Below are 22,012 nucleotides of genomic sequence, written 5' to 3'. Positions count from 1 at the left end.
ATTAATTCAAAAGGGCACCTGCACCCCTATGTTTACAGCAGCACTTTTTACAATAGCTAAGTTATGGAAACAACAAATTGCCCAAAAATAGATGACTGGATCAAGAATATATGGTACATATACACAATGGAATATTACTCAGCAATCAAAAAAGATAAACTCATGCCATTTGTAGCAACATAGATGGAGCTGGAAGGGATCATGCTCAGCGAATAAGCCAGAAAGAGAACGAAAAATACCTGATGGTCTCACTCACAGCAGGAATTTAGAAAACTTAAATAAGGGACCAGGAAAAAGACTAATTATATTAAAGCAAAAATCAAAATCAACAAACTATAGACCAGGTACACACTACGGGGGTGGGGGGTAGATAGGAGAGATTATGGCCAAAACAAGGGTGGTGGGAATTGTATGAGGACTATAACCAAGATGAAAATGCATACATTGTGCAAAAAATGAAAAATGATGTAAAAAATATATAAAAGTTAAAATTAAAAATTAATCATGAATACAACATTTAACACTGCTTTATTATAAAAGTTAAGTGTCCATAATAAGATGTATGTATAGTATGTATAGTGTAAGTATAGTATATACACACATACAATCAGAAGTATTAAAAATATAGTCAAAGTATAAAACAGAGCATTCTCTCCCACAGATGTCTCAGTTCTACTCTACTGTGGCAACAATTTGATTCTTACAGGTATTTTCTATGCATGTGCACACATTTCCTTTCTTTACAAAAATAGAAGCAGGCTAGACTACTGTTGCTTGCTTTTCTTAGATGGAGATATAGACAGAATTATCTCATTCCACTTAGCAGCTTTATAATATTGCATTTAATATAATTACTGCTCTATAATTAATTTTTTTAATAACTCTTTTTAAAAAAAAAAAAGATTTATTTATTTATTTATATAAGCACTGGGTACAGTCAGAAGCGTGGAAGGGTGAGAGAACTCACCAGAGTCAGAGTGGAGAGCAGAGAGCAGAGCAGGCAGACTGATGAAGTACACTGCTGAGGGGAGCAGCGGGCGGCAGGAGAGGTCTGTGTGCCATGTGGGACCCTCCTCCGGTGGCCGGGGAGCAGCCAGGGATCGAACCAGCACTGCAGAGGCTTCGGGCAGCTTCACAACCCAGCACTCAACCGCTGCACCACCAGGGAGGTCCCTCTATAATTAATTTTAAGGTATTTCCCAACTTCTGCAATTACAGATAATGGGCATCCCTGTATGTTTACCTCTTTATATTTGGATTCCATAGGAAAAGTTCCTAGAAGAAAAATTACTATGTGGACATTAACAATTATGAAGAACATTGCTGTATTTCCCTCAAGAAAGATTTTTCAAATTTTCACATGTAAAAGTGTATTTCCCAAATTTTTTCCAGCAATGGAGACAAATCAATTTTTAAATCTACTATCAATCCAAAAAGTGAAAAAGATTTAATTTTGTGTTTCATTATTAGTAAATTGTATTTATTCGCCTTCCCTATTTCACTATATGTGCACTTTTTCCATTTTGTTTATTTTGGAGAGTGTAGATATGAGTTCTCTGTCTTTAACACTGGTTAAATACTCTTCTTCAAGTTTTTTGAACTGTGTGTATGGTATTTTTTTCCCTGCCAGTAAGAATCAAATTATCTTCCCTTACAGTTTTGGTTTTTGTCGCTTTACTCCAAGACATTTTCAAAATTTGCTCATGTTTGCCTCTAATGCTTTTTAAGGTGTTAAACATAAAATCTGATGCACTTGGATTGTTGGTATAAGGAGGGAAGGTGGGTGAGCTTCCTAATTCCATGTATAAAATAAGGGCAGAGAGCAAGGCCTATGAGGATAGAAGATGCAGCCACAGAGTCACAGGGAGCACTCATTGATGTTTAGCTTCCTCACCTTAAGTGACTCCCGGGTATCATAAAAACAATGACTTACTCCATTTATTTTCAAACTCAAAATGCTATTTTTATTACATATAAATGAATCATTACTTTGGAAAAAACTAAAATCATAAATTATTTTTCACTTATCTTTAAGAAAAATATTTACATGCTGAATTTGTTTGACTTAATTTAATTTAGACTCCTGTTTAAGACATACTTAATAATCCCCACCATCAAATCCACAACAGGGTGACAGGGTTTTATAAAACAATGACAGTCTCCTCAGCTTAGAGAATATTATTCAGCAATCAAAAAAGATAAACTCATGCCATTCACAGCAACGTGGATAGAACTAGAAGGAATTATGCTCAGCGAAATAAGCCTGAAGGAAAAAGAAAAATATTGGATGATTTCACTTATAGCAGGAATATAGGGAAACCAAGTAAGACATCAGTGTAAAAAAATAACAGTACAAAACACAGCAAAGTTAAAAACAGACATTATAAATCAGAGACATGATGCAGGGGAGGAGGAGGGACAGGGATCAGAGGGCAGGAGGGAGGAGCACAGGGGACTAAGGTGATGGTGCATGGGTACACTGGTGAAGGAAACTCTATGGGGACTACACCTGAGGGGGTGGGGGAAAGCAACTTTTTTTTTTTTTAAGATTTATTTATTTATTTATACAAGAACCAGGGTACAGGCCAGAGGCGCGGGGAGGGTGAGAGGATTCACCAGACACAGAACGGGGAACAGAACAGGCACACTGACGAAATACACTGCTGAGGGGAGCAGCGGGCGAGACAGGAGAGATCTGCCATGCCATGTGGGACCATCGCTGGCTGGCTGGGATAGAACCGGCACTGCAGAGGCTGCGAACAGCTTCACAGCGCGGCACTCAACTGCCTGTGCCACCAGGGGAGGCTCAGCAAATATTGTTTAAAAATGAACAATGATGTAAAAAAATTAATTAAAAAATAAAAATTTTTTAAAAAGTACTACAGCACCATTTTTTAGCTCTTATGTTACCAACTCAAAGTATGCCTTAGGTTCTAGTTAAATATCTACAGGGGTCACTAAGAAGCCTTTAAATTGGCACTCCAGGGGCCTCCTTGGTGGCGCAGGAGGTTGAGAGCAGCACTGTGAAGTTGTCTGCAGCCTCTGCAGTGTCCATTCGATCCTCACCGGCCTCGGAGCAACCCACATGGCGCAGCAGACCTCTCCTGTCTCACCCGCTGGTCCCCTCAGCAGTGTATTTCGTCAGTCTGCCTGTTCTGTTCCCCACTTTGTCTCTGATGAATCTTCTCGCCCTCCCGCGCAACTGGCCTGTACCCCAGTTCTTGTATAAATAAAATAAATCTTTAAAAATAAATGGCACTCCATTTCTAATAGACACAGCCCAAATGACAGGAGGGCAGCAGGTTGACACAGCTCTGTGTGTAATCTAGCCAATGAGGGACACACGAGGTGGGGAGCAGGATGTGTGGGGGTGTGAATCCTTCAGCCTACACAGTAACTGCTCACTGTATTTAAGGGCTGAGGATTCCATGGTCACAGCATAGCCAGCAGGCACTACAGTCCTGGGGTGGGATGCCAACTGAAGAGTGCTCCTTCTTCTGGGCTAAGTAATAAATTGAGCATACAGCACCACAGGCATTACAGACCACAGCATTGTCTTTATTGTACAGCAACTTTGATATAAAAAACCCTACTATCTTCTGAAAGATACCTCCTCCTCTATTTCTTATGGTCTTTGTTCAGACACAGCATTCTTTTTTTTTTTTTAAAAAAAAAGAAAAAAAAAGATTTATTTATTTATTTATACAAGCACTGGGTACAGTCAGAAGTGCAGGAGGGTGAGAGAATTCACCAGAGCCAGAGCAGGGAACAGAACAGGCAGACTGACGAAATACATTGCTGAGGGGAGCAGTGGGCAGGGCAGGAGAGGTCTGCACACTATGTGGGACCCTCACCGGTGGCCGGGGATTGAACCAGCGCTGCAGAGGCTGCAGGCAACTTCGCAGTCCAGCGCTCAACCGCTGTACCACCAGGGGAGGCCCCAGACACAGAATTCTTATTAACACTTACAGAAGAATACGGGTGAAGTTGAACACATTTTTATATATTTTTAATTTACATAGGTTTTTGGAATAGCAAAATTCAATGCTGGTTAGGAAGAGCTGTAAAAAACATACTGTATACACTAATATTTGGATATAAGTAAGAATATCTCTTTAGGTTCTGTAAAGTTTTCACTAGAGTAAAGATACTAACCTCTTTTGTCATTAGGCTCAGGGTCTCCTCTGGATACTGTTCTATAATCTGCAGCAGTCTGGGAAACTTGAGTCTGGCTTCATTGGAATGGAATTTTAAAGCTTTCAACAATTTCTCTACCACAAGGGCTGGATATAGCTGCAGTTCTAAAGACTCAATAACTACCAAAAATAGAAAGGATGAGATCAAGGATCAATATATCCATTTATACAAATATTACAAATTTAATAAACGATTGTAATTTTTATCATTGGCTTCTACTTTATAGTATGTCATTGTTCTCTTTTTAACAACTACAACAAAAAAACAGACAATTTTGTACTTTATGTAGGTTTCTATTTTAAAGCTAAATTCTTTTAGATTACCCACTCTACATGAAGCACAGTTTGCTTCCTGGACTGAAAACTTAAGGGACAATTACTGGTCACTGAATTTATTCCAGGAACAGAGGCAGGCCACATAAGTCAATAATACCAAAGCCAAAAGCAAAATATGAAAGTAAAGATTAAGAAAATGCAAAGACAGAAGATAGCTTGATGCCATTTATCTGGATGTCAACATTCCTCATGTTGCCTGGAGATATCACTGTCTCTTAAAAAAAAAGAGACTTCTCCCAGAATGTTTGTCATCTAAAGCCAAACAAACCCCTGAGTGAAGAAATCAAATATTGTACAAAAATGAATGACAATACAAGAAAGTAAAAATAAATAAAATTCAAAAAACATATTTTTAATCATTGCTTAAATAAAAACACAGTACTTCTAAGATTTAAAAAATTAAAACAAAACCAACAAAAGTATGTACAAGATTCTTAAGAATTTATGCTAACTTAACATGACACACTAGATTGCTTTTACTCTGTGATTCACCTGATCCACTGTCTTCTTCCTTGCGGAGTTGCTGATCACAGAAATCAACCAATGTCATATAAGCATCGATCACTCCTGCTGCAGGTCCCTGACCCCGGGTGCAAAACTGGGTCTCCTCCTCAGCTATCCGTACAGCCTCAGAAAGATGATGAAAGGCTCTGTGGTACAGACCAGCGATCACCTGAAACCACAAAAAGCCTGAGTGTGAATTAAGTAGCCTGGGGCTCTATGTTCTACTCAAGAGGATAAAAGAAAACACTTGCAATTCACAGCCATAAGATACACAGAAAGCTGTCTAGAAGAAAAGGGACAGCTACCCTGGTTATGAAAGAGTAAGCAATTCCAGGAAGCACATAAAAACTGACCAAACAGAAAGACAAGGCAAGAGTCTTGTCTAATACGTCAGTCAGAGCTGGCACCCTCAGTTGGTAGAGGTCATGCAGCACTGACAGAAATTTAAGAAGACACATGCAAGTTGGCATCTTATTCCCAGAGAGCTACACAGAAATTGGTAACAATGTGTAGGAAGAGGGCAATGCTGCAGAGCTTCAGTGAGATGGGATGTGGTAAGATGAAGACAGGTTGGTAACCACTGGAAATACAGTATCATCTACGAAAAGCTAAGCAAATCAGGCACTAAATAAAAAAGCAGAAAAGGCTGATTAGTCCCACAATTTAGTGGGATGACTGAATGGCAACTGATGGTGAAGTCCTACTAACAAAATTCATGGAAGAATTGTCCACATAGAATCAACACAATTTACCATATTTAATACAAAAATATTTGTATTATTCAAATAAATAGGAATCACTTGGAATATGTCTGTCAACTTTCCACATAAGAAACTTGTTTTAGTATAACTGAAAATATATTTTAAAAACATACACCACCCCCCTCATTACTTCTTTGCAGAGTGTCACACATTAAAAATATACAATACAGGGAATGCCCAGAAACATGAAGTAGTAAGGTATATCAGGAAAGTATCTCTCTAATGACATCCCAAACAGCTCCTATCGACTAATCATGAAAGGACGAATTGCATTACAGAAAGTGGGTATCCAAAAAGACTTCTCTATCACAAAATTACAGAGTCTACAGAGGGAAAAGGCATAAACATAGCAGTAGAAGAGTACGCAGCCACTATGGCAGATGATGCTATCACAGCTGCTACCAGGGCCATGCCAGAGGGATATAAGCAAAGGAGGATCTGGCTTTTGGGGGCCATGACCCTAGAACCACACCTTTACCCCCTGAAGCTGGTGGTAGGGGTCACACATGAAACCACTATAAATTTTCAATGTGAGGTGTGGAGGGAGGAGGACCACCCATTACCAGGAAGAGCAAAGAAGTCACACTTTATCAGATGAAATAGACTTCAGGATAAAATTGATAATAAGAGAAAGGGATGGACATTATATACTGATTAAGGGATCAAAACATAAGAAGAAGGGCCTCCATGGTGGCGCAAGGGGTTAAGCACTGCACTATGAAGCAATCTGCAGCCCCTGCAGCACAAATTTGATCCCCAGCCAGCCAGGGAGCGACAAACATGGTGAGGCAGACGTCTCCTGTCTCACCTGCTGCTTCCCTCAGCAGTGTATTTCGGTCAGTCTGCCTGTTCTGTTCCCTACTCTGTCTCTCGTGAATCATCTCATCTCCCCCTCCCCCATACCTCTGGCCTTACCCCAGTTCTTATATGCATAAACAAATAAATCTTTTAAAAAAAAACATAAGAAGAAGATACAACTCTCATCAGGGCATACGTACCAATGAACCAACTATTAACAAACCTAAAAACAGACACTGATAGCAAAACATATAGCAGTAAGGGACATCAATACCCAACTTACATCAATGAACAGATCAATCAGATAGCAAATTAATAAGGAATCAGCAGCCTAATGAAGAATTAGAACACATGGGCTTAACAAACATTGTAAGGTACTCCTCCCCCCAAAAACTGAGCACACATTCTTCTAAAGTACATTTGCAACATTCTCCAGGACAGATCACACGTTGAATCACAAAACGAGTGTCAATAAATTCAAGAAAATTTAAATCATATCAAGTATTTTTTCTGACCACAAGTGTATGAAACTAGAAATTAATCAAAACAAGAAAGCATGAAAGGAGAAGAAGCTGCAGAGGAGACTGAGGAAGGAAAGGAAGCAGGATGAAGAGCCAGAAGGAGACCTGGAGGAGGCACATGGAACAGAAAGGCACGTGAAGAAACTGCGCTTGCCTTTTGGTCGTGGACTGGGTGACACAGATGTGGGGATTTTGTCTGCTTAAAACAAAAACAATTAGAGACGAATTTCATTGTGTGGCTTTCAATGGAGTTCTTCCAGAAAGTTTAAATAGAGCTGAACCAAGAAGAGAACCTGCTGCATTGGGTTCCAGAAACCTCCAAAGAAGGTTAGGAAGCTTGCCTCCAATGGCAGGACTGGACAACCCAGAAAATGAAATAGCCCTGGTACCCTGGAGAAGAGGACGCCCAGGTGGATTCTGGTGAGACCAACTTTGTTCTTCAAGCCTACATGGACCGGATGTCAAGAATTCGCTCCGATCCTATATAGAGTATTCCAACAAAGCTAGCTAAAATTGCTGTTTGGTTATTCTGCCCTGTGATTTTATGCAAAAATGGGTAATGGTTTAAACGTAGATTTAGTTTGCAAACTTTTGCTATGCTGTTAACAATCTGGGATCAAGGTTGAGAGAATTTGTTTTTTACATAAGTTGAACCAATTTAAAGATTTTTTTCCCCTGTGATTTTGATATATTTGCTGTCTTGTTTTGGCTAATGCCTCCAGATTTTTTTTTTTTTTTGGCTTGGATAATGGACTATTTTCCAGTAGTAGAGAACTGTCATACTGGACATTCACGGACAATACTGCTGCTAACTGTTGCTTCCCTTACATACACTGAACCCTAAAAAAAGACTGTCTCCGAAGACTACACCCTGAGATCTGTGCCACCATAGATATGGTGGAACAAAAATTAAAAGGGACAATTGTAACAGGGTGGTCCCCAGGAAAGGGGGAGGTTCCAGGTTTCCTGTCCCATCCAAGGGAGGTTGGAGTTGAGCAGGGAGAGAAGCTGCAGAGGAGACTGAGGAAGGAAGGAAGCAGGGTAGAGAGCCAGAAGGAGACTTGGAGGAGGCACATGGAGTCGAGAGACACATGAAGAAACTGCGATTGCCTTTTGGTCGTAGACTGGGTGACACAGATGTGGGTGAGAGACCCATTCGGAGGTAACAGTGGTGGTTTTTGGCTTGATTTTGATTTTGCTTTTTTCCTTCCATACTTGTCTGGTTGTTTCTAATCCTTTTCTGTGGGTCTCCACTGGAAGGTGCTTTAGACTTGTGCCACACTTTGGGGCCTTGCTCTGGGCCAATCCTGCTTGGGTGGACTTTTACCCACGAGGGGATGGGTAACTTTGGGTGCTTGATTTAGAAACTAGATTCTTTGCCTTTCCAGTATTGTTTCCTAATTGTATTAAAGTTCCTTCCCATTAAAGTCTCAAAAAAAAAAAAAAGCATGAAAAAACTTAAATATGTGGATACTAAAACACATGCTATGGATGTTAATGATAAAATCAAAGGAGAAGTTAAAAAGTAGCTGGAGATAATGAAAATGAAGATGCCACCTAGCAAAGGAAAAGTGTTACTAAGAAGGAAGTATTCAGCACTACAGGTCCATATCAGGAAACAAGGAAGTGCTCAAATAAAAAAACCTCAAATTATATCTTACAGAACTAGAAGAGAAACAAACAAAACCAAAGGCCAGTAGAAGGAAGGAAATAAAAATTTTAGAACAGAAATAAATGAATTAGAAGTCTAAAAGGCAGTTCAAAAGATCAATGAAACCAAACCTAGTCTATGAAAAAATCAACAAAATAAAAAAATCTCTAGCAAGGCTAATGAAGAAAAATGAGAGAAAACTCTAATAAACAAAATCAGAAATGAAAAAGTACTTACAGAAGATGTCACAGAAATACAGAGGATCATAAGACTACTATGATGAACATCTTTATACAGATAAATTGAACAATCTATTAGAAGTAGACAAATTCTTGGAATCATACAGCTTACAAAATAAAAAACTGAATCAGAAAAAAATAAAAAACTTGAACAGACCAATTAAATTACAAGCAAGTAAATAAAAACATTAACCAAAAGTCTCCCCAAAATATAAAAGTCCAGGACCTGATGGTTTCATAAGTGAATTCAACCGAACCTTCAGAGATGAATATTTATCCTCATTATCTTCCAAAAATAACTGAAGGAAAGCTTCTACAAATATTTTCAGGCTAACATTACTCTGATACCAAAAGCAAACAATTAACCCACTCTAACAATGGACAAAAGAGATAAACAGACACTTCTCTAAACAAAGAGATACAGATGACCAAGATAGAGGCACTTGAAAAAATTGCTCTTAATCACCTATCATCAGGAAAATGTAAATCAAAACCACAGAGACATCACCTTATATCTACAAGAATAGCCCATATCAATAAGACCAGAAACAACAGTTCTGGTGCAGGTGAGGAGAAAAAGGAACACTAGAACAATGTTGGTGGGTATGTAGACTTGAGCAGCCTCTACAGAAAACAATACAAAGTTTAATTCAAATATTAAAATATATCTACCACATGATCTACTCATAGCCATCTACCCAAAGGAATATAAAAACATTATTTCAAAGGAATGTATGCGATTTAGTGCTCAGCAGCCTTTGGAGCTTATAACAAGCCCAAGCCTGGGCATTATCCAGGGCCTACCTTTTCACCACAGGTCCCAGCCACACGCTAAAAGTGCACCACTCACTGCTAAGCCACCAGTGCCTCCTAACAAAGCCCAACTATAGTAGAGCAAATCCAAAGTAAACAACAAGGAAAAAGAAAATACAAATTACCCACCAAGCCTTCAGGGGAACAGTGCACCAGAGAGAGAAAATATAACCCCAGAAACAAACTACAAAGACATGGAAGAACTTCTTTTCCTATAGCATTTGGAATTAAAGAGGGCTATGATTAAGAAAGCTGAAGAATGGAAACAACACAAAGAAAACTCAGAAAAAGAAATGAATAATGTGAGAATCAACAAACAGATTATCAAAACTAAAACTTTAACAATAAAATAATAGAATTACAGGAAGGAGCAAAAAAATGCAGGAGAAAATCATGGAATTAAAATGAATAAAACAGAAGAACAAATCAATGGCCTGGAAAAAAAATGAGGTAAGAAGAAAGATGGAAAGGAAAGAGAAAAACAAAGTTAAAAGAATGAATAAGCACTTCAAAAACTACATGATACCCAAAGGAAGGAATATAAGAATCACAGGAGTCCCAAAAGGAGAGGAGAAAGGGAAGGGAAGTGAGAATCTGTTTAGGAAAATAATGGAAGAGAACTTCCCAGACTTGGAGAAGAAAACAAACCTAAAAATACAAGAAGCAAAAAGAATAGCTAGTTACCTAGATGACAAGAAAATTATACTAAGACACATAATAGTAAAATGTCCAAGATTCCAAGACAGGAAACAATTTATGAAGCTGATGAGGTGTAAGAAACTGACAACCTGTAAAGGAAAATCAATTAGACTAACAATGTATCTCTCTAAAGAAACACTGAGGGCAAGAAAAGAAAAGAAAGGAATGAGATATTCAAATAAAGTGGAGGGGAAGCTAATCAAGAGTACTCTATCTTACAGGGATCCCCCTTCTTGTATGAAAGAAAGATAATGACCTTCTCAAAAAAAAAAAAATGTTAGGGAGTTTACATTCACTAAATACCCCTTTGAAGAAATACTGCAAGAAGCCTTAGGGTCTAAAGTAGAGAAACAAATGAACACAAAGAAGTGAATAAAGAATTAAATAGAAGCCCAAAGCTAGGAACAAAATGACAGTGACAGACACCTCATGTCAATAGTCTAAATGTTAATGGTCTGAAGTCATCAATAAAAGACACAATGTATATAACTGGATTAGGAATCAGAGCCTAACTTTCTGCTGCCTTCAGGAAACACACGCAATTACCATGATAAAAATAGGCTGAAAATAAAGGGATAAAAAAATGATCCTGCAAGCAAATGGCACATAAAGGAGGCAGGAATAGCCAAACTTATATCAGACAAAATAGACTTGCAGCTTAAAAAAAGTAAAAAGAGACAAGGATGGGCAGTTTATAATGATCAAGGGAACAATACAACAGGAAGACATAACACTCGTCAGTACATACTCAACAAAAGAAAGTGCACCAAAATATATCAACAATTACTACCAAATCTAAAAACAGACACTGGAGAAAAATATATGGTTGGAGATTTTAATATCCAGTTCTCACCAATGGACAGATCAATGAGTCAGCAAATAAAGACATAATCACTCTAAACAAAGAACTAGACTACATAGGTCTAATAGACATTTACAGGGCACTACAACCAAAAAAAGCTGAATACACATGGGTCATTTTCAGAAATGAAGCACACAATGAGTCACAAGACAAACATTAATAAATTCATGAAGATAGAAATCATACCAAGTATCTTCTCTGACCATAAGGTACTAAACTACAAATCAACGACAAAAAGAAAACAATACCTTAATATGTGGCGATGGATTAATACACTACTAAACGATCAATGGGTAAATGAGGAAATAAAGAAGATATCAAAAAATACCTTGAGGAAAACGATAATGAGGACACAACCTTCACAATGTGGGGGACACAGCAAAAGCAGTTCTAACAGGGACATATATAGCAATACAGGCACAGATTAAGAAACCAGAAAGAGCCCAGCGAGAATACCAAGCCTCCATGATGAAGAGAAAAATACAGCAAGACACACAATAGTAAAGCTCCCAAGAATCCAAGACAAGGAAAAAATAATGAAGCTCACAAGAGGGAAGAAAAAGATAAAGGAAAACCAATCAGGCTGACATCAGATATCTCCCAGAAATCACTATGGGTAAGCAGAGTAGAGGGCCATATTCAAAAAACGCCAACCAAGAATACCTCACCCTGTAAAACTTTCTTTCCTCTATGAAGAAAGAATAAGGACCTTCACAGACAAACAGAAACTCCAGAATTTCATTACAACTAACTAATTAGAGTGTAATTTCATTACACTCTAAAAAAATACTACAAAAAGTTCTAAAGCCAAAACCAACAGAGGAATGAATAAGAAGAATGAAACAAGACAAGGAACAAAATCACAAAAAGACAAAATGGCAAATAAAGATGCCAATGTATCGATATTAACTCTAAATATAAATGGACTAAACTCAGCAATAAAAAGACACAGAGTAGTAACCTGGATAAGAAATAGAACCCAACCTTTCACTAGCTTCAGGAAACACATTTAACTACAAAAGCAAAAAATAGAATGAAAGTAAAAGGATAGAAAACAATCCTACAGGCAAATGGACCAAAAAAGAAGACAGAAACAGCTATACTTATATCAGATAAAATAGACTTCAAACTAAAAAAGGAAAAATGAGACTTAGACGGTCACTACATTATGATTAAGGGGACAATACATCAAGAAGACATAACACTCATCAACATATACTTACCAAATGAAGGATAACCAAAATATATCAGGCAATTATTATCATCTCTGAAAACAGACTTTACAGCAAATACGCATATAGTGGGAGACTTCAACACTCCACTCTCGACAATGGATAGATCAACGAAACAAAAAATAACCAAGGACACTAAAGCTCTAAATAAGGACTTATTTAGACTCATGGGCTTAACAGACATCTATAGAACACTATACCCAAAAAAATAAGAATACATATTTTTCTCATGTGTACACGGATCATTCTCCAGGATTGATCACATACTAGGACTCAAGACAAATGTCAACAGACACACTAAAATTGAAATCATACTAACTATCTTCTCTGACCATGAAGACACCAAACTAGAAGTAAGCAATGAAAAGAACACAAGGAACCCTCCTACCTCATGGAGATTGATCCACACTACTGGAAAACCACTGAAACAATGAGATCAAAGAAGAAATTAAAAATACCTGGAGATGAATGATAATGAGGACAACAAATCTTTGACAAAGGAGCAAAGAATATGCAATGGGACAAAGGAAGTTTATTTAATAAATGGTGCTGGGGAAACTGGACTGTTACATGCAAAAGAATAAAACTAGACTACTACCTTACACCATGCACAAAACCCAACTCAAAATGGATTGAAGAACCAGACATAAGACCTGAAACTATAAAATATATAGAAGAAAAAATAGGTGAAACACTCCCAGACATACCCCTCAATAACATCTTTAAAGACACATCACCCAAAGCAAAGAAAGTGAAGGAAAGGATGAACAGCTGGGACAACATCAAATTAAAGAGCTTCTGTACAGCAAATGAGACATTAATCAAAACAAAGAGAAACCCTACTGATTGGAAGAAAATTTTTGCAGGCAATACTAATGATAAGGGATTGATCACAAAAATCTGTAAAGAGGGTCTCCCCGGTGGCGCAGCAGTTGAGCGCTGGATTGCGAAGCTGCCGTAGCCTCTGCGGAGCCGGTTCGATCCCCGGCTGCTCCCCAGCCACTGAAGGAGGGTCCCACGTGGCGCGCAGACCTCTCCTGCCGCCCGCTGCTCCCCTCAGCAGTGTACTTTGGTCCTTCTGCCTGCTCTGCTCCCCACTCTGGCTCGGTGAATTCTTTCACCCTCCCACACTACTGACTGTACCCAGTGCTTGCATAAATAAATAATCTTTAAAAAAAAAAATCTGCAAAGATCTGATGAGACTCAACAAAAACAAAGTAAACAATCCAGTCAAAAATGGGCAGAAGAGTTCAAAAGACACTTCTCCAAAGAGGAAATGCAAATGGCCAAAAGGCATATGAAAAAATGTTTAACATCATGTGTGATCAAGGAAATGCAAATCAAAACCACAATGGGATACCCTCTTACACCAGTGAGAATGGCACATATTAAAAAAACTCGCAACAACAAATGCTGGTGAGGATGTGGACAACAAGGAACTCTACTACACTGCTGGTGGGAGTGTTAACTGGTCCAACCACTATGGAAAGCTCTGTGGAAATTCCTCAATCTGCTAAAAATGGAGTTTCCATATGATTGCAGCAATTCCACTCCTAGGTATCTACCCAAAGGACACAAAAACATTAATTCAAAAGGACACCTGCATCCCTATGTTTATTGCAGCACTATTTACAATCGCTAAGCTATGGAAACAACCCAAATGCCCCAAAATAGATGACTGGATCAAGTAGATGTGGTATATATACACAATGGAATATTACTCAGCAATCAAAAGATAAACTCATGCCATTTGCAGTAACATGGAAGGAGCTGGAAGGGATCATACTCAGTTAAATAAGCCATAAAGAAAAAGAAAATTACCGATGGTTTCACTTACTGGAGGACTGTAAAAGTATCCAAATAAGGGATCAATGGGGGAAAAATAAGTCAGTATACTAAAGTGAAAATCAAAATCAACAGGCAACTATAAATGATAATGAGGACAACAGTCTTTCTACAGAGGAGGGGAGAAGGGAATAGGATCAAAACAGGGGTGGTAAGAGCACAAGGGACTATGGTGATGGTACACGGGTGAATTGTTTGTGGGAATTTCATGGGGACTATAACCGAGTTGAGAATGAAGAATGAAGTAAAAAACATAAAAAATATTTTAAAATTGCAAAAACAATAATTTCAAGGGATATATGCACTCTAAATTCACTGCAGTACTATTTACAATAGCTAAGCTATGGAGACATTAGTGCCCAATGACAAATGAGTAGATTAAGAAGATGCAGTATACCCCCAATGGATTACTCCTCAGGTATAAATCCACTGGAAACAACAGGATGGAATTGGAGGCCAAATAAATCAGAAGGAAAAGGATAAATACCAGATTTCACTTCTATGTGGAATACAGAAAAACAAAACAAAGAGTCAAACAAAACCAAACCTAAAACAAATCCTAGGAATATGACTAAATAACTGAGAGTACCAGAGATGGTGGGCAAAAATGGAGTTTAAAGCTGAAGAAAGCCAAATAGACTACAGTAGATGACTATGGGTGCCTTAGTGAAGGGTATGGTAACATATGTCTCAAAAGATGTGATCCTATACCTCTGTAACATACCAATGTTACCTCAAAAAGAAAAAAATAAAAACATACTTTTTGTTACCTTTTCTGCATTCTCTGAACTGGACCCAGAAAGTTCCAATATTCTTTTAGCCTTATTTTCCTCGATTTCAGCAAGGCAGGCTGGCTCACTGCTAAGAGCATCCCCTATTATCTTGTAAGTTTTACCCAGGAGAATATTTTGGTCAAGAAATGCTCTAGTATTTTTGCTAAAGTAGCCTGATGTGTTCTCACCTGATGGATTTAAAATACAAACACACAAATTTTTCAGATGTAAATGAATACCATGAATAAAAAGCATTCAAAATGCACAAGTTTTCTGAGATATTAATTAAAAATACATCTTGAAGGTATGAGAAATTGCTTTCAAACATTGGTTAGGAAATTTCTTGCACTTTCATGAAAAACAAAAGTTCTATTTCAGCAGTGATTATATCAATGTCCACAGAGGTAAAGCAATTAAAACATTCAATAAATTTTTTGTCAAGCAACATTACTCTGTATTGTCAAAGTACCTAATTATGTATGTTACAAAGGATAGAAAATGGCTCTTCTTAATGCATTTGTGTTTATACATTAATAACCCAAAAAAGATTTTAAATATTGTGATGTATAGCTGATAAAGCAACAGCAACTGTTAGATTTAAAGGTCTAGTTCTGCTCTTAGCATGGGTTCTGGATCAGGAGTTTGTCTAGTCTGGTCAAGTTGGCAGCATGCAGAGCTACAAAGAGGGGGTACAAAAGAGAAATGGTAGTCATCTAGCACGCTGCCCTGCTCATCCATGGATCAGAATTCTATGCCAGATTTCTCTGACACATGAGCATAACAATTGCCCCTGCTTATTGCACAAAGCTGTTACACACTGCAACTATAATATAATGACTAAAACTAGAGATTATTGAGTTGTGTTATCTTAATATCAGCAAATTCTCCTCTCCCGAAACTGACCCCTCAAAAAAAAAAATACTAAAGGAATCATAAGTATGATTTTCTAATCCTGGGGTCAAAATGGAAAGTCTGCTTCCCCTATTTGTACTTTACGAAGACTGAGACTCTGGTATAATGTAGTGTCCTACTGAAAATGGAGATTGAGAATTTTGCCAACATGTTCAATAATCATGTTACGACGTCCTCTTGAACTTATGGTAACAGAGCAGACTTGGCAAGAAACCAAATCTCCAGAGAAAGTTTTTCTCCCCTTAGTCATAAAGGCTCTCTGCTCAGAACAAGAACTGAGGAAGAAAAATGCTTCACATGTTGAACTTTTTACAATTTCATTCTTACATATAAAAGTATAATTTTCAAAATAACTGAATTCTTAGACCCATAATTTGGGCAAATTAAAGGGAAATTTTTAATTTCAATTTTATTTTATAGATAAAGAAGTGAAAGCACCAAATGTCATATTCTTTAGCATTATCAGGATACAAAGTACCTTGGCTTCAAATATTTAATAAAATTATTACAAAGGTTCAATTCCCAAATGTCAGCAACAGAAATAACAATTTTAAAGGCACACAGACATAATGTAAAATAGTACTCAAACTGCTATGGACAAGATTAGTCAAATACCTAACAAGGAGACTGTCTTCAGCACAGTGAGAACTTGCTCAGGACGGCTCTGGCTCCAGCTCCGGCTGTGACTGAGCCTACAATAGCTCTGTGTCCATTTCACTTGCCAGTCATCTCTTGTTTTCGACTCTTTATGCAGCTCCTTTAATATTTTCATGGCAAGCGAGAAATTGTTCTATGCAACAGAAAAAGAAACGAGTATGATGACTTACAGGTGATAACTTAGAAATAAAAGTGTTTTACAAGAGTTTTTTTTAATTTTAAGCTTTACTGGCCTGTTTCCCTTTTTTTTTTTTTTTTTTTTTTTTTTTGCATAACATCATTCACCTTAGAGTAGCTAATCCAACTCCTCAGCTTAAATTACATGAATGTATTTTATATGCCATGGGGACACATTTCACATTTTAAAGTGTACAATACATTATCGTTTAGTGTATTCACAAAGTTAGAACACAATCAACATTCTCTAATTCCAGGACATTTTCATCTACCCAGAAAGAAACTCTTGGGCTATGATGTATGCTCCCCATTTTATAATCACTGTTGCTATGCATTTCCTATTCTGAGTATTTCATATCAATGGAAAATGAAAATATGTAAGGATTTTGTATCTGGCTTCTTCAAATAGCATAGTATTTTCCAGGTTCATCCAGTTACAGCATGTATATCAGTACTTATTCCTATTTATGACTGAATAAGAATCTATTGCATGGATAGATCACATTTTATCTATTCATTCATCTATTGATAGGCTGTTTCTAGTTTTGGGGTATTTTGAATAATGTTGCTGTGAACATCTAAGTACAAATTTCTGTGAGTATACATGCTTTTGGTATCTCTTAGGTGTCTATATAAGAGTACAACTGCTAGATAAAATTGGTAAACCTGTGTTTAGCTTTTTGAGGAACTGTCAGTGTTTTCCAGAGCAGGTACACCATTGTACATTCACAGTAGCAATGAGTTAAGAATTCCAATTTCTCCACATCCTCACCAACACTTATTTCATCTTTGATTATAGCCATTATAGCTGGTATAAGTGCTATCCTACTGCGTTTTTCATTTACATTTTTCGAGTAACCAATGATGTTGAACTTCTTTTCATGTGCATGTTGGCCATCTGTGTAGCTTCTTTGAAGAAATGTCTATTCACGTCCTTCACTCATTTTCCAGTTGAGTGGTTTGACTTTCTGCTGTTCAGCTGTTATAGCTCTTTATGTATCCTGGGTAAGTAGACTCTTTCCAGGTATATGATTTCCAAATATTTTCTCTGTCTCTTTACTTTTCTTGACTCCATCATTTGAGGCACAGAAGTTTTTAGTTTTAATATACAATTCTATTTTTATTTGGTTGCTTGTTATGTCAGTTTTTTAAATCTAAACCTCTAATTCTCTCCTAAGCATCAAGGGACTTTTTTTTCATAAGACCTTTTACTTCCTAATCACCAGTCTAATAATCCAAATCATCCTTAACTGCACACTCTCTACTATTCCTAATATCTCAGGTTTTCTTACATTTACTTATACAATGTCCTTCACATTGTTTTCCTCCCTACCACGACTTCCCTAATTCAAGACTTTCCCCTCAACAGTCAGATCTTCTATATAGCTTCCAAATTAGCTATAAAGTTTGAAAAACCTTCGATGACTTCTGAAGTCATAGTAGAGGAATAGTATAGAATCACCATTCCTTAGTTCAGCACTCAAATGCTCCATGATCCACCTCAATACAGTCTCCATGAGACCATCCCACACTCTGCTCAAAACAAGCTCTGCAATTTCCATTTTCTCACCTTCATGACTGTTTGAATATATCATACATTGAGAATACCATTCTCCAAGTCAAGTTCTACCATTCCCATAAAATCCAATCCAAATGTCTTTTTCTCCATGAAGTTTTCCTATTACAATCAAAATTTCTCTTCTTGGGTCTCCCCAGTGGCACAGTGGTTGAGCACTGGGCTGTGAAGTTGCCCACAGCCTCTGCAGCGCCTGTTCGATCCCCGGCCGCCATCGAGGGTCCCAAATGGCACGCAGACCCCTCCCTTGCGCAGACCCCTCAAAATGAGAAATTAGGTTGCTTGTTTGGGTTCGTTCTTGTTTATTTACTGGGCTGTTTTGTTTTATACTTCTGCTTTTTGCTGTGTTCCATACATTCTGGAAGGTAATGCACTCATTATCATTTGTCTTAAGTTTTTTTTTTTAATTTTTCTTTGATTTACTCATTAATCCAGATGTCTTTCAGTAGTTGTTCTGTCTCCATGGATTACAGTATTTCCTGCTTTCCTTTGGAAATGATTTCTAGTTTGATACCTTTAGAATCAGAGAAGATATCTGGTATATTTCAATCTTCATGTAATTGTTGGTATTTGTCTTATGACCCAATATATGGTTTTTGTAAGGTACACTGCCTTATAAATGTGTGTTAAGTCCATGTGGTCTGGATCTTTGTTTAGGGCTATTGTGTCCTTATTTATTTTCTGCCTTGTTGATCTGCCAATTGGTAAGAGTGGGCAGTCTCCTATACCACATGTATTTTCTCCAGTGTCTGTTTTCAGAAACAACAGTAATCTGTAATGTATTTTGGTGCTCCTTCACTTGATTAGTATATGTTGATAAGCATTATGTCTTTCTGGTATATTGTCCCCTTGATTATTACATAATGTCCATCTATGTATCTTGTAGCTGGAAGTCTATTTTGTCTGATATAAGAATGGCTGTTCCTGCCTTCCTTTGGCTGACATTTACTTGTGCATTTCCTTCAGGCAGCAGAAGGTTGGATTCTGTTTCCTAATCCACGAATACATTGTCTTTTTTTTTTTTTTTGCAGAGTTCATTCCATTGAAATTTTGAGTTGCTGTTGATATGTGGAAGGCTGTTAACACCATTCTGTTCATAGTTTTGAGTTTTTATTTAATTTCTTGTTCAGTTCATTATGTCCATTCCTCTTTGATCTAAATATGAAACTTGTTTTAGTATTGTTTGCACAGCAATTTTAGTGATTGCAAATTCCCCAAGATTATATACCTTGCTGTAGACTTATTTAGGTAGTTTGGTGTTCTTTTAGGTTCCTATATTTGTATGTTCATTTTCTTCTTCAAGTTTAGGAAGATTTCTTCAATTATTTCCTTAAATAGATCTTCAGTTCCCTTCCATCTCTTTTCTTCTTCTGGGATTCCTATGATTCTTATATTTTCTTTCCACGTGGTGTCAGATAATTATTGAAGTGTTTTGTCATTCTTTTTCCTTTGTATTTCTCTTTGTCCATCTTGGTTCTTTTCCCATCTGTATCTGAGAGATCACTGATTCATTCTTTCATTTGGTCTAATTTACTTCCATGGTTTTCTCCAGAATTTTTTACCTCATCCATTGATCTTATTATTTACATCTTGCAATTCCATTATTTTCTTTATTGAAGTTTCAATCTTGATTTTCTGTTTACTAATTCTTTCTCATAACATTCCTTTCCTTTTCTGATTTTTCATGTATATCTCTAATCTGTTTTTTTGAGTTTTCTTTGTATTATTTTAATTCTTTGATTTTCTTAATTATGGCAATTTTGAATTCTTTATCTGACAGGAAGAAAATCTTTTCCATGTGTATGTTGTTGGCTTCTGGAGATTGGTTTTCTTTCTGTGGTGTATTGTTCCCCCAAGGACTTCCTTGACCATTTGCATTTTTCTTTCTCCACACTGTTTACTTTAGGGTTTGCTACGCTCTAGTTGGGCTTCTGTTGGTCGTAGGTCTTCCTCTCCCACTATTCTGGAATTCTAACAGGTTATGTACAGTAGTTGCCCCAGAGCAGATACCAACATGGGGTGTGATCGCAGGGCATCTATGGTGACTGGGCCCAGAGGCAGGCCTTGGTGGGTTTTCCCATTGTCGGTGTGGCTGGGATGGCTGGGTCAGTCTCTCTGCTTTTTATAACAATCAAGATAGGATCAATAAAAGAATAAATTCCTATTTTCAAATGACTTAACATAAAAATAAGCTTTGTATAAAATTTTAAGCAAAGCATATTTATTTAAAGAAGGGTTTTACTGTCAAATGATAGATATCCACAAACTAAATTTAAATATAATTTGTAACTAACACGTAAGTCTTCATTTTGTTAAACAAGACTACACAAGTTTGGTTCATTATCTTCTAAATTAATATAACATAATTAACTCGCAGGGATTAAAAATGTAATAAATTTATGAGGTTTTCTTGCTAATTAAGTGCTTCTTCAAATTTAATTTCTTATAAAAAAGGAAAGATACTTACTCAATTATCTTTAAGGTTCAGAATTTAAGGAAAAATAAAGTTAAAAAGGGTAAATTAGAAAGAGGAACACAAATCAGTAACTACCTGTTTTCTTGCACTTTCTATCATCTTCATTTTCATAGAAAATTTGCAGCTCTTAATTAGAAAATGCATGCTTTCTCCCTGCTCCTGCACTTCCATGTTTTCACTGAAAACTTCATCTCCATCTACATTCATACTGTTATCATCTGGAAGAAAAGTAAGTTTCTCTTCTATTTTGCTGAGAAAGAAACATCTATAGAAAACAAGGAAATACGAAAATTAAAACCAGAGAGCCACAAAAAAATCTTTGACATATAGGAAGCTACTAAATAGCATTTACAGACAGAAATTCTATAGTTGTTAAATGTTCTGTCATTGGATTATAAATTTACATTCTAGGTATTGGATTTAATATGCATTTTAATTGACCAACTCACCAATAATACTTCAAAGGAATTTTCCAGATATCATTTATTGCCTTCACTGCCACAGAATAATTAAAGCCACAATTTTCTCTCTTAATGAATGGTTAACACACCCTGAGTTGACTCAAAGGCCATTTTTTCTCCTAATATTCCCATTTTAGGATTCTATTTCCAAATGTAAAAAATGTAAAACAGCCAACATATTAAAATCACTGAGAATATTAAAAGGTAAGGATAAACTGCCATGACATTCTTTTTGTTTGTATCATAATGTTCCAGTATTTGGTGTTCCTTGTCAGTAACACTGACAAAGGATTTTACATACAAAATTCACCCCACTCAACAATCAAGTGACTTTCTATTAAACCAGGAGCTAATTTCATTTTACATAGAAAGACTGTGGCCAGATAAAGTAACAAGTCCCATACATCTCTTTTATTTTTAGTTATTCCCCAAATATTCAAGCCTTTCTAGTTATCTACTAGCTTCTTTGTTCCTTCCCCCTATGAAAGTATCCCCTCTCTCCCTAGAGCTGCTATTGCTTTTT

The 22,012-nt window shown here is 36.9% G+C and overlaps 1 protein-coding gene across 2 annotated transcripts in view; it reads right to left on the bottom strand.

Annotated features, from left to right (window-relative positions):
• The window catches only part of PRKDC (protein kinase, DNA-activated, catalytic subunit), a gene marked incomplete at both ends in the record, with an annotated part of 233,410 nt that overhangs the window by 25,873 nt on the left and 185,525 nt on the right, over positions 1-22,012 (bottom strand). For both annotated transcript variants that reach the window (XM_084229434.1, XM_084229435.1), the window contains 5 exons: positions 4,156-4,316; positions 5,025-5,205; positions 15,228-15,418; positions 16,758-16,932; positions 21,104-21,293. In XM_084229434.1, the coding sequence (XP_084085560.1) occupies positions 4,156-4,316; positions 5,025-5,205; positions 15,228-15,418; positions 16,758-16,932; positions 21,104-21,293 (898 nt within the window). The remainder of the gene's footprint in view (positions 1-4,155; positions 4,317-5,024; positions 5,206-15,227; positions 15,419-16,757; positions 16,933-21,103; positions 21,294-22,012) is intronic.

Source organism: Talpa europaea (genome assembly GCF_964194135.1).
Source record: "Talpa europaea genome assembly, chromosome: 3".
In the NCBI taxonomy this organism is placed as follows: domain Eukaryota; kingdom Metazoa; phylum Chordata; class Mammalia; order Eulipotyphla; family Talpidae; genus Talpa; species Talpa europaea.
This window is presented reverse-complemented; position numbering and strand designations above follow the sequence as displayed.